Below are 13,897 nucleotides of genomic sequence, written 5' to 3'. Positions count from 1 at the left end.
CTATAATTCACAAATTACAATCTTAATTCGTATAACTGCAAAGTGACTGAATCCAAAATTGCTGGCCTTGAAGCTTGAAAGGCCAAGAAAGGACACAATAATTAATCAAAATAGAAAAGATAAATTTTGTAAGTCAACATATACTAACAAAATAAAATATGTAAAATCTCATGGCCATCTTAAGTTTGCTTAATCATAGGCATATTTAAATAAAGTATCCAAATAATCACTGTAAAACCTTTGTTTGCACAGTAAGATACCCATTTTTTATGGTTCTAGGTGTACTGTTTGTTTTCTTAAATAAAAATATTAAAAAAAAAAAAAATCTTACAGCCACATATGGGTTGAAAAGTTTGATTTAGTAATGATTACCCAGGAATCTAACATGTGAAGAAACAGGCCATGCCTCTTTCCAAAGATACAAAACTTGCCTTTTTAGCAGTTCGAGGCATTCTGGGTCCCTGTGTATTCTTTTCTTTGGACTGCAGAATTTTTAGTTTCTTTTTTTCTCTAATTTGCTTTGCCAACTGTCGGATTTCCACCATTTCCTCATCTTCACTTTCAGATTCACTGTCATATTCTCCAGCAGCTGTTCTTAGGTCTTCTTCTTTTTCTAACTCTTTCAATTTCTTCAACAAAAAAGGTCAGAGTTGAACAAAATTAACAATAAAAAAACTCAAATAAATAAGTGTAGTAACATTTATATGGGAACTGGTTTTCCCTTAAAACCTTTGAGGACACAAGGAACACAATTACATAAAGTCCAGAGTCACAAGTGGGCCTTATCCTAAGGGCTGGAGCTGCTTTTCAAAGAAAATGGATTCTGTGGAGAAAACGAAGACTACTTGATATTAAACAGACACCATATTGCTAATTATTATGTGCCACTTCTCTTAGGTCTTTTTAAAGTAATTACTATGGATATTAAGGTGAAAAAACACCCAGACATCACCTTCCTCATTCCTATAGCCACCAGCAGATATATAAAAGAACCTGGAATTCTTAAGGAATTGTATAAATCAGCTTGAACTCAGCAGGTGAACTCACTTCCCTCCTCTCTACGTGGGACAGGACTCTCAGGGATGTAAATCTCCCTGACAACATGGGACAGGACTACCAAGTATGAGCTAGGACCTGGCATCGTGGGACTGAGAAAGCCTTCATGACCAAAATGGGAAAGAGAGAAAGAAGCAAATAAAGTTTCAGTAGCTGAGAGATATCAGAGTCAAGAGGTTATCCTGGAGTTTATTCTTACGTATTATATAGATATCCCCTTTTAGTTTATGGTGTATTAGACTGGCTAGAAGGAAGTACATGAAACTGTTGAACTGTGTTCCAGTAGCCTTGATTCTTGAAGACAATTGTATAACTGTATAGTTTTTCCAATGTGACTGTGCGATTATGAAACCCTTATGTCTGATGCTCCCTTTAGCCAGGGTTCGGGCAGATGCATTAAAAAATAAGGACAATAAATGAATAGCAGGGGGACAAGGGTCAAAAAAAAAATTGGGGTAGATTGCAATACCAGTGCTCAATGAAAGTTCAAAGGTTGTGGGATGCATGGATTTCTTTTTCTGGAGTGATGCAAATGTTCCAAAAATGATCATGATGACGAACACAAAACTATATGATGATATTGTGAGCCACTGATTATACTCTTTGGAAGGACTGGTATGGTACATGTAGGGAACTCAATTAAAAAAAAAATCTGCCTGAAGTAGTTTTAACACCCCATTTATCCATTCTAATATTCTGTAACCCCAAAACATAATCTCACTCACTATATATTAATTGAAAAAAAAAAGGACATATTTCATAACCAGACAAATCTCAGACGAGAATTCAACAAAATGAAATGTGACCGTATGCTTAAAGTCATATTATTATTTATGTGAAAAATCTATACAGGAAATTAGGATGGAAAAGTAGGTAAGCTAGGACAAATCGCAAAAGGCCCTATATCCATACTAAATAACTGGACATTACATGGTAAAAGCTGGATCAAAAAGGCAAACTTGAAGTATTAAAAAGAGGAATAACACGATAAGATTTTTTTGGCCTAATAATGCAGACATAGGTTGAAAAGAGGGAAAAGACTAAGAAAGGAAGACCAATTAAGGCAAAGGCAGTCTAGATGAAAATGAAAACTAGCTAACAGAGAACAAAGTGTATTTCAGAAGGAGAATAAATAAGAAGAGATGAGAATGAATGAGGCTTAACATTAAGATTTATTCCTTGGGCATCTAATTAAACCATGATACTATCAGTCACATCAATATCTAGAGAAGAAGTGAGTTTGAAATGAAAGATGTGAAGTCTGTGGTGGCTTGGAGCTATGTTCCCCTAGAAAAACATTTTCTTAAACTTAATCCATCCCTGTAGATATAAACCCTTGTAAACCTGTTTACTTATTGATGAGTTACTTCAGCTAATGAAGATGGGTCTTTACGGAATTTTTTCTTATTGTGAAAAATAATACACACACACACACAAAAAAATATCTCAAAGCATACTGCACAATTAGTTTTAGAACAGACTTCAGAGTTTAGTATGGGTTTTACTTCCACCATTTTAGGTTTTCCTTCTAGATGCTCCAAGATACTGGAGACTAAAAGAAATATCAGTATGATTCAGCAGTCATACTCGATTGTTAAATCTTATTTTCTCTGTTATAATTCCACCTTCTCCTTTGATCTTTCTCCCAGTCTTTAGGGGGATATGGAAAATGCCCCTTTTAACTTTTTAATGTTAAAAAATGAAAGGGCTGTTGGAAAGCCCTTGATGTTGGAGCTTTCCCTTATGTTGGAAAGGGCTGTTGATAATATAGGCTAGGGGGATAGAACTAGCTGATATTCCAGAGAGGCTGGCCCCTCTGTTTCAGGACTTATCTGGCCTAGGAACCCATCTGGAGGTTGTAGGTTTCTGGAAAGTTATCATAGTGCATGGAATCTTTGTAGAATCTCAGATAGAGCCCTAGGTTTATCAGGATGGGTCTTAATCCTTATTACTGAAGGCCTTATAGGGAAAAACAGAGAGATGCACAAAGAGTGAGAGAGAGAGAGAACAAGCACACACACGCCACAGGGAGCAGCCAGAAGCTGAAAGTCAATGGAAACTGGAACCTGGAAGAGAAGAGAGGGGCCAGGAGAGGTCACATGTACATTGCCATGTGACAGAAAAGCCAAGGAAGGACTTAGGAGTGGTGGCCACCCCAGCACACCTGTTTTATGTGAGAAAGCACTACTTTGATGACACTAATTTTGGACTTCTCCTAGCCTAAAAATCATGAGCCAATACATTCCCGTTGTTGAAGCCAACTAATTGAATGGTATTTGTCTTAGACTCCAGAAAACTAAAATAAACTTGTAGAGATAATGAGGCTGAAAATATAAATTAAGGAGTCGAAAATAGGAATTAGGAGGTTTTTAAAAAGCTTGACTGAGGACAGAAAGACAGGATAGAAATTGAAGGAGGGTTAAGGACAGGTTTTGCGTTCTTAATAAGACGGAAGAAACCTGTGGACATTTACGGACTAAGGTAAAACAAGAGAGGGAGGAATGGCTCAAACAAGAGATACATCACTGGTGGAAGAAATTCTAGAGAAGACAAGAACCAATACTGTGATAAACAAGCAGAGGAATGAGCCCAGCAGAGAGAGTAAACCTCTGTATCAGATTAGAAGGATCACTGTGGAAATACACAGAAAAATAGGGTGATTATTCACAGCCATGGACTCAATGTTTTTTGTAAGATGAGGTCACCTGCTGAGTGTTAAGGGTAGGAGGTCTGAGAAGAAGCAAAAAAAGTCTGCGATACCCACAAATCAAAGAATCAGAGTAAGCAAGGTAAAACGTGAAAAACTCCTTTGTAATGTCCTTGGTCTTAAGTGTTACCTGATTTTCTCCAGTAATGCTCAGAGGAGAGGGGGCAGAGTGATCAAGGACTGGGAGGTTTCGGGGTAGGTGTAGCAAAATAAAGGGAACAGACACGGGGGTGCCAAGACTGTGCTTTTATCTTCTAAGCTGTCACATTTTTTGAGGGGGAAAAAAAGAGAAAAAAGGGGGGAGGGAAATCACATGATATAAAGTGACACTGACCTTCATGATATCAGGATCAATATAATCAGCTATATTATGGCCTTCCCAGATCTCTGGTATCTTATCATATTTTTCAGATGAATCCATTAAATTCCAGTACTCTAAAGATTAAATAAAGAAAAGTTAACCTTATAATAGTTAATAATATCTTGAACTATTATGTGCCCAAAGTGAGCTATATAAGTTAGGCTAAATCATATTGCTCCGTAAAATAGCATGTTTATATTCAACACTACATAAGGAAAAAAATATGCTTAATAAAAGAATTACTCCAAACATTTTCTAAAGTATAACAGAACCTCAAGTAGCCCAAACAGTAAAAACAATAAGTAAAAAGTAAAAACAAGATACACCTAAAGGATACTAAAACGCTTCAAGGACAGATTAAGAATTTCAACTTGTTTCAACCTTTCTGTGCTGTGAAAGCTACAATACTTATCCCCTCAGAAAAATATCTGGAAAGAAACCTCAGGAAGCCCTCAGTATGAACTTCACTCTTTAATAAATTAAAAATTAACAAATATGCTGGAACACTTTCATTAAATACTTTTTGAAATACTTTATAGGCAATTGCCTTGTATATAAAGCAATCTGCTTTGTATAGCACTTACTCTGAAGATCTAAAATGTAATCATCTCCCATTTCCAGTTCAATATCTCGTTCCTGCAATGAAAGACAAATTATCATCAGTTTTATTATGCCTTACAGGTTCAGAAATGCTATGCACTCTTCTTGTCACTATGAAATAATCTTTTCTCCTCTAATCCAATCCTTTCCAACTTTTGGTGGGTTCAATTCCTATCTCTGGTAATAAAGCTGTTGCTTTGTTTTTTCCATCTGACATGCTATGTATTTTACTCACGTAATTTTGCCAGCTGCCATCTTCCATCAACTAAAATGCAAGCTCCACAAGACCAGGGACTTGTTACGCTTTTAATACTATGTTCCCAAGACCTAAAAGGGCCAGGCATCTAGGAAGCTCTCAATGTGTGTTTAATGGTTCTAATTCTCCATTACCAGTGGCACTTAATAGTCTACACAGTGGTACCTCCCTCTACATAAATGAATAAAGCTGAGAGTTTATTTAAAGTAACCTACCCGTCTCTTTTTTGGCTCCTCAGTTTCCATTTTCTTCTTACGGGCCACTACTCCTTCTGGGATGAAAGGGGGTCTTTCCTGAGAATATATTATCAGAAATATTTATTTGAAACACCTTGTTCAATGAGAAAAAAAATTAAAAAATAGAAGAAGCAAATTTTCCTTTTTCCAGAGTAATAAATTTACCAGACCAATTAAAATACCAACATATTATTTTGTGGGGAGAGGAACGGGTTGCAAGGCAATTTGGGCAAGGAGGTGAGAAAGACTTCACAAGCAGATTCAAGTTTATTTAGAAAAATCAAGATGATCTAGAAATATTGTGAAAAAGAAAAGCAATACAGAAAAAACAACATCAGATCAATGGAAGAGAGAAATGTGGATATAAATTCACCTATGAGAATTTAATAGGAAGATCAATTATTCAATAATTTGTTCTGACATAAATGGCTAGCCATTTGAAAAGAGAGCTGATTAACCACTTCTACCTGTCTCCTGATAACAAATTCAAGGCAGAGAAAAGATTCCTATATTCTTGGAATATACATGATAAAAAAACCCAACAGCCATAAAGGAAATATTAATATATGTTAATAGTCTAAAAATGTTAATTTCTTTGTGGTAACAAAAAGATATCAGAAATGAAAAGGCAAGTGACAAGAAAAAAAAAGCATGGTACATATGATATGGATCTGACATATTTAATACATAAATTACAAATGAGAAGTAAAAGTTAAACAACCTAAAGAAATAAAAGGTCTACAAACACATACAAAATGTTCAACTGCACAAATCATTAAAGAATTATAACAATAAACAGTTGACAAAACATCATAGCAATAGGGCTAAAGATACGAATAGGCATTTTTCCGAAGAGCAAATACGATGGCTCAAAAGCACATGAAGATCATGATGATGAATATGCAACTATGTGATGATATTGTGAATTACTGATTATATATGTAGAATGGAATGATCAAAAATGTTAAGAATTCTTGTCATATATTTTTAAAAAATTTAAAAATTAATAAAAAAAATTTTAAAAAAGCACAAGAAGAGATGCTCATTTTCATTGGCTATAAGGGAAATGCATATCGAGACTACAATGAGATACCATCTCACACCTTTAAGAATGGCTGCTATTAAACAAACAGGTAACTATAAATGTTGGAGAAGATACGGAGAAACTGGGACACTTATGCACTCCTGGTAGGAATCTATAACGGTGCAGCCACAATGGAAGAATGTTTATGACCCAGCAATAGTACTACTTGGTATATACCCAGAACAGCTGAAAGCAACGACACAAACAGACATTTGCACACTGATGTTCATAGCAGCATTATTCACAATTGCCAAAAGATGGAAACAAACCAAATGCCCATCAACAGATGAGGAGATCAACAAAATGTGGTATATACATACAGTGGAATATTATGCAGCAGTAAGACAAAATGGCATCCTGAAGCACCTGGCAAGATGGATGAGACTCGAGGACATAATGCTGACTGATATTAGCCAGACACAAAAGGGTAGATACTGTATGATACCACTTTTAATCAGAGGCTTATATTTCAGGGCATTTAGAGATACAAAGAAGCAGAGATGGGTGAACCATGAGCTAATGAGGTTGAACTCCAAGGGAAGAGATAGGAATGAAGGTGGTTCTCTAGTGGGTCTGTAAGTAACATTACCATATTGAAGATGAACAAGATTTAAAGGGGTTGTATAGCCTATGTGTCCCACTAATTAATAGTAGAAATATGAATTACTTCTTGTAAGAACTACTTCAAAGATATGATTCTTGTACAGAGAGTGTTTAAGTCCAGGGTACAGGGGGAAAACTGCTATGCACACTATGAGCTATGTTCAAAAGGAAACCACAGCAACAGCAGAGGTAAATAATTGGGTGAGGGACAAGAGTTAAGGAGGAGGTTTAGATTTCCTACTTGGCAAGGGTGTGTTTATTGGTTTTCTTTCTCTTGGGGACAATGAAATTATCTAAAATTGAGAATGCTGATGGACTGTGGACTTTGGGTCCTTTACATGATGCCCAATGAATGCAGGTGGCTGAAGGATGCACTGATGGAGAAGTAGATTGGAGAACGATGGTGTATACTTATGAACGAAGGTTGTGCTGCTACAAAAAGGAACAAAGTCATGAGACATGCAGCAATGTGAATGAACATGTGGGACATTTGGTGAGACAAAATAAACCAGAAAGAGAAGAAAAAAAAATCACAGCAATAAAAGATTGGCTCAAGTTAATATATGACACTGTAGAAGATTAGGGAAACATACACTCTCAAATTGTTAGTCGAGTAATTAAATTAGAAAGGCACTTTTGGAGGACAGTAGCTATCTTATCACTCTTCTATACCAATCCTTGAAATTTACCCTACATATGTATCTGCAATAAAACACAAAGACATATGAATAAAGATGTGTACTCTAGCCCTACTTGTAATAAGAAGAAATGAGAAATAATTTAACTATCTAGCAGTACGTAATGGTAATACCTAAATATACAAGTGGAAATGGAGTCAGAGCTTCATGTGCTAATATGGAAACATGTACATGATAAATTCTTAAAGCTAAAATGCAAAGTGTAAGAGAATGGAACACATATCTGTTTGTGCTTAAAATATTTTTTAAGTATGCTTATTATACACCAAGAAAATTTCTGGAAGGATAAACAAAAAAAAGTTAACAGTAATGGTCCCAAGGAGAATGAGAAGGTTTTTACTCACTTGGCACTTTAAGTTTTCAATTCTTTATCATATACATGCATTATTTTTATTATGAAAGAAAAACCGAAGACTACTTATGAAATTCTTTTTTTGACCTAAAATTCTTAGAAAAAGGTATGAGGACAGTATATATACTGACTGTTTTTTTGCAGGCCAAGGGCAAGAATTCTGCCACTGAGCCACCAGTTCATTGCCCTGTACTGACTTTTTATCAGAAATAAATAATTATTTCAAAGGTTCTCTAAAAAGGTAATCTTACCTTATCATCTCTTTTGTTTGGTAGGGCTAAATGCAATCTGTTCAGCACCGCATTCACCTTATTTCCTTTCATTTTGGTTTCAACTCGATGAGCCAAAAGCCTATCACAAGCCTAACAGAATATTTAAAACAAGATACAAAGTCAAAAAGACAGTACAACAGCCTCCAGTCAAACTTTACAGGGAAAGCAATAAAAAAACAGAATCCCTTACTAACCAACAGATTATGTTCCAAAGGTTTGTTTGTGGGTCTGCGCTTTTGCAACTTAGTATGCATTTTCTCTTAGTAACAACATATGGTAACTAAATTCTCAGGTCACCACCACAAGGGTCCATCAAAAGCTAACGTAAACACTGTACAGCACAGGCACAGCAGCTTATACTAGAATCTCACTTCAGCCACGGCCAGTGGGCCAGTGGAGCCTGGGCTGGGGCAGGAGCCACAATGTCTCAGGCTGTGCAGACAAATGGCACTCAGCCATGAAGCAAAACATGGGAACTCAGTTTATGAATTGCAGTGAACACCTTAGAAGGCAGTAACAGATGGCCTGGAAATTGTGGTTTCACTGCCAAGTCTACATAGTGAATAAATGTGCCCAAATTGTTTGGATATGTTAAAGAACACCATGACTACAAAGGAGTGTTTACATCGTTTTTGTGCAGATTGCATTATCACAGCCCTCAGAAGTGGCAACAAAGAATGTCATATCTGTCAGAAAAAGTTGGTTTCAAAAAGATCACTAAGGCCAGACCCAAACTTTGATGCATTCATCAGCAAAATTTATACAAGACATGATGACTATGAAGCTTATCAGGAAAGAGTATTAGCCAGTATCAACAAGCACAATAACCAACAAGCACTTAATCACAGCACTGAGTTAGGACTGAAGATACAGGCCATGAATAGACTACAGCGAGGCAAGAAACAGATTGAAAATGGTAGTTCTCACTGCAGTAATGCATCCACACACAACAATCAGGAAGTAGGACCTAGTAACAAACGGACCAAAATTTCTGATGATTCTGGGCTTGAACTTGATAATAACAATAAAACAGTGTCAACTGATCCAGTAATGGATGGTACTAATGAAACTGAATTAGTATTCAGGCCTCATCCCACCCTTATGGAAAAAGATGACAGTATACAGACAAGGTACATAAAGACTCAGGCAATGCCAACATTGATCACTTATCCAAATATCTGGCTGTGAAGTTAACTTTAGAAGAACTTTAGAGCAAAGGAGAATCAAATCAGATGAATCTTGATACCACCAGTGAGAAGCAGTATACTATATACATGGCAACAGCCAATGGCCAGTTCACTGTATTAAATGGTTTTTTCTTTGGAATTGGTCAGTGAGAAATACTGGTGAGAAAAAATTAAAAATTATGTACCCACAAAGGAGCACAAATAAGCATTTCCTAAAACCAATTCTGAGAAGGAACTTTTTTATAGCCTATTTCCTTAATATTAAAGACATACCGTCATTTCTTTTATGGACAGAGTTTTGGATATGTTATTCAGTTTTCTTTCTGAGCCAGACTTGTTTATACTTTTAGAATCTCTTTCTCTTAATTTAAGATTTTCTTTTTGGAAGAGACTGCAATTATTCTGTACTTTCTCTCTTCTTTAAAAAAAAATCTAAGTTGTGTATTTTCAGAGTGTGGTTCTATTTAGAACCTTTTTCTGACCCAGGAATTTTTTCAGTTCTTGATTCTGAAATGAAAATTCAGTTGGCCATCCTTCTCCCTCTGCCCTTACAAGTTTTTCAGGCCTATAGAATGTTAAATAATATGTATTGTGACTTTTTTCCCTCCAGAGCCCTGTATATTTATAGTTTTCTATATATTAACTAAAGACCAAGGCATAAATTTACTGTGCTTAAGAACAAATTTAACAGGATTAATTTCATGGTATTTTCTTCCATATCTCAATATTAAAAAGAGATTCTTTGTGAACTTAAGTTCACTGTTATGAAATGCTATTTTTTCCCCATTTCTTCTTAATAATTTTCGAATTTGTGATCCTGGGAAAGAGCATCCAAACATTTATTTACAGATTTCATGGAAGAAAAATTAAATTGTTTTTTTGTGGTCTTCAAGTATATATTTAAAGAGGTTTTTTTTTTGTATTCTACTATCACTTCAGTTCCTTAATTATGTGTTTCATGTTTTTGACTCTTAAAATACCAGAGATAAGGAGATTTGCACTTTAACCTTGATGAAAAGTACAAGATGTGTTCATAGTTTCCCTAGCTTATTGGTAGCCATCTAAATTTCAAGAATAACATGGCATATAGAAGTAACAATGTGAAGGGTTAAGGAATTAAGAGTAGGAAAAACTTGACATGAGGATGACCTGCAAGCGGGTACCTCAGGTGAAGGAACTGCAAACAGTTCCTTTAACTGCATGAGAATAGGGAGTTCTGCATACTGGGCTGTAAATAAGGCCAGCTATCTTGCTTAAAGAATGTAACAAAACAAGTAGCAGCTTGTTTTTGTGCTTGTACTCTGAGCTGTTGTTTGTATAAGAAACTAAAATAAAAGGTCACGGAGTTAACAGTGAGGTTGCTATTTGCCCGAGTGAGAGGTAGCCCTCTGTACTCCTTTTATGCATCCATCTCGCTGATTTCACCCTTGCTCTGCCACAAACATCGAAATACAACAATGGTTGATAAAAGTTTGTTCTGTTTGAAAAGTGTGTTCGGCATTTTGGATTGCCAGATCAATGCTTTGCTAATTATACTCTAGAGAAGGAGGTTAACAGAGCTTGACCCTTGCCTCGTTATATAGTGAAAGATAATCTGTAGAAGAACACCCAGCAGTAGGGTAAAGTCATTCAACTTCTTAATTTAGTTTTATATGGAGGAGAGGGTTACAGTTTTGGGTGTTTGGGAGCCAAAGGGCTTTATGCTGACAAGCCAGATAAGATTGACTTGGGTATTATTTTTCATCTCTGCCATGACTTTAATGGTATGTTTCAAGGTTATATTTCCACAGCATTTACAAAGATATGTTTGCATTGAAAATTAACCCCAAAGGGTTTTTGATAGGAGGGACTGTCCTCCAGTCTCATGGTAATTAAAGCCTATCAAGTCACTGTAAATATTTATCTGTCAATTTTGATAGACTGGGGCCAGCTTGATGTTTTCAATCAGCAGCCCAGTATGAAAATTTCAAAGGCTTATTCAATTTTTTTAGTGAAAATACTGAAAATGTTTTTACAGTTTTTTTGGTAATCTGTGCCATGGTATTTGAAAACCACCAAAAATTAAGGGAAATTTTGTATCCAATTCCTTTTTTTGGTATAATGTTAAGTTGTATAGATTATTAATGCACGCCCACTGAATACAGACCTGGTTTTGTGATATAACTGCTTAAATTTTATTGGCAACATTAGATTAGTGGTTGCATTAAATAACTAAATTCTCATTGTGATCATTAATTGAAATTTTGTCTTTAAGCAAAGTTATTTGTGAATATAAGCTTTGTGCTTAGAGAATGTATGTTTATCCGTCAGTATGTGAGGATGTAAACTCTGCCTCATTAGTAAATTCATTGATTGTGTAATCCTTTGCAAAATATAATTATAGGTATTTCATAGAGGGGGAAAAAAAGCTAATGTAGCATATGATACTTATACAAGGGGCAAGAAATTTATTTTTTTCTTTTTGGGTTGAGTGCTAACCTTAGGCAAAATTCTGAAAAGAGCCCCTTGGCAAAGTTCACTTTTAACATCTCCCACCTTCCTTTCTGTACCTTCTCCCAACATTAGTGACCTTTTCCCAAGACTCTCAGAGCCCTCAAACTGTTCTTCCTAAAGAATCTGAGAAGTAAGATTAAACGTACACAATTTTTCACCTTATGATTCTAACTTGAGAAACTAATCCCCCAGTAAAATCAACAGTATCACAGCTGTCTTTTTTTTTTTTCATTTCAGGTAAAAATGAAATAATGAAGAAAATAATTATAAGGTAGCATGTGAAATCTGATATGAGATCACACCCCTTCCCCTAGTGTTCCTGCTTTTCATACTATCTCTTCCCATCTAAATTTGTGCATTAATTCACTTTTTGCAATAATTCATGGAAATATTATCAGGTCAAGAGACAGCAGATTTTTTTTGCAGGCTGTATGGTAGGGGTAACAATGTGTTCTTCTTCCATGTGACTATCCCATTATTGCAGACCATTTGTTGAATTTTTGGGGGGGGGGGAGGAATGCATGAGCCAGGAATCGAACCCGGGTGTCCCACGTGGCAGGTAAGAATTCTACCACTGATCTACCCTTGCACCCCCAACAGCAGATATTTTATGGTAAATTACCTATGGTTGGAATTATACCTCTTCAAATTCCCATATTCACTTGGGAGTGTGGAGTAGGACTTAAAACACTGTCTTATTAACTAGAGTACTATTTCTCACTATCTAGCATGTGAATGCTCAGAGTATTACTAAAACCTAGCAGAAAAACTATTTTTTTCTAAAACTCGAAAAAGACATTAAAATAAAAGATCGATATCTGATTTTAAGAAGTACTGACCTCTGTTTTAACTTTAATAACACCTTCCTCTGTTAGGGTGCTGGTTTCTATCACAGGAAATCCTTCAGCTTGCAAATCTATAAATATTTTCTGGGAAGACAAAGAAAAAATGTGAGAGGCATTATTTATTTCCAGTCTCCTATGGAATAAGTGTTACTATTTCTCAAATGGTAATTGTAAATTCTAATTCTTCAACATCTGGTTTGTTTTTTAACTCTTTTGAAGGACAGAAATCTCCTAATAAGTTATTTGTTTTTATCCTATATTCTTCTATGAGTAAGAAAATACAAATTAGTGGGAGGATCAAACTATACTAAAGCAAGTGAATACTTGGCTTCACAACATTCTGTAAGACATCTTCCAAAAAGAAACATTTAGATACCTATTTTTTTAAGAAAGTATTTACTTGTCATAAAAAAAAATTTGACCTCTACAGCCTTCAAAGAATTCCCTAGAAAACAACATAAAATATTGTAAAGAAGGATTTTATAAAACTTAACAGTAGCTAACTTTTCTTATGTAAAGAAGGATTGTAAAGAAAAGAGTTATGGGCCCCATCAGGCTAAGAAAAACAACCCGGGACTTCCCAGGGGTGGTTATCTGCTGCCTTTGTTATGCAAGGTTTTCTGCTGCCTTGGTTATGCAAGCTTGTAACTGCCGGAGGAAGTTTATCTAAGAATGCAACTGAGAAGGTTGAGTAAGGGAGTTTTGCACGAGACAGCTGCTTCTTGCATGAAGCAGCTCCTATGACTCATGCGTGAAAAATGTTTGTTATCTGCTTCTTGCAAAATGTTTGTTATCTACTTCTTGCAAAATGTTCGTTATCTACTTCCTGCATAAAGCAGAACCTGTAACTCATGTTCAACCCTCAAACCCCACCCCCTTATTCTGGCCCTCAAAAAGCTTCCCAAAACCCAGGCTCGGGGCTCTCTGTTCCTGCATGTTCAGTGAGCCCCACGCATGTGTGGTAAATAAACCCCTTGCATGTTGCATGAGAGAACGTCTCTTGGAGTCCTCCTTTGCATGGCAAAACTCTTGAATTCTTACAATATTTACAAATCTAAATACTTAGAAATTACTAAGACTCTAAGAGAAGGAACTTCATTTTTATTTTCCTCCATCACAAATGCCACTAAAAAAAATATATATCTAA

At 35.7% G+C, this 13,897-nt stretch overlaps 1 protein-coding gene and 1 pseudogene across 2 annotated transcripts in view; one reads left to right on the top strand and one right to left on the bottom strand.

The window, feature by feature from the left end:
* GTPBP4 (GTP binding protein 4) overlaps window positions 1-13,897 on the bottom strand; it is a 36,821-nt gene that overhangs the window by 5,132 nt on the left and 17,792 nt on the right. For both annotated transcript variants that reach the window (XM_077151738.1, XM_077151742.1), the window contains 6 exons: window positions 12,745-12,834; window positions 8,205-8,315; window positions 5,196-5,273; window positions 4,709-4,760; window positions 4,098-4,198; window positions 432-629 (listed from right to left, as the gene is read on the bottom strand). In XM_077151738.1, coding sequence (XP_077007853.1) covers window positions 432-629; window positions 4,098-4,198; window positions 4,709-4,760; window positions 5,196-5,273; window positions 8,205-8,315; window positions 12,745-12,834 — 630 coding nt within the window. The remainder of the gene's footprint in view (window positions 1-431; window positions 630-4,097; window positions 4,199-4,708; window positions 4,761-5,195; window positions 5,274-8,204; window positions 8,316-12,744; window positions 12,835-13,897) is intronic.
* LOC143675679 (E3 ubiquitin-protein ligase RING2 pseudogene) lies at window positions 8,648-9,575 on the top strand (annotated as a pseudogene).

Source organism: Tamandua tetradactyla, chromosome 1, assembly GCF_023851605.1.
Source record: "Tamandua tetradactyla isolate mTamTet1 chromosome 1, mTamTet1.pri, whole genome shotgun sequence".
In the NCBI taxonomy this organism is placed as follows: domain Eukaryota; kingdom Metazoa; phylum Chordata; class Mammalia; order Pilosa; family Myrmecophagidae; genus Tamandua; species Tamandua tetradactyla.
The sequence above is the reverse complement of the archived record's forward strand: the minus strand, read 5'-3'. Positions and strand labels throughout refer to the sequence as shown.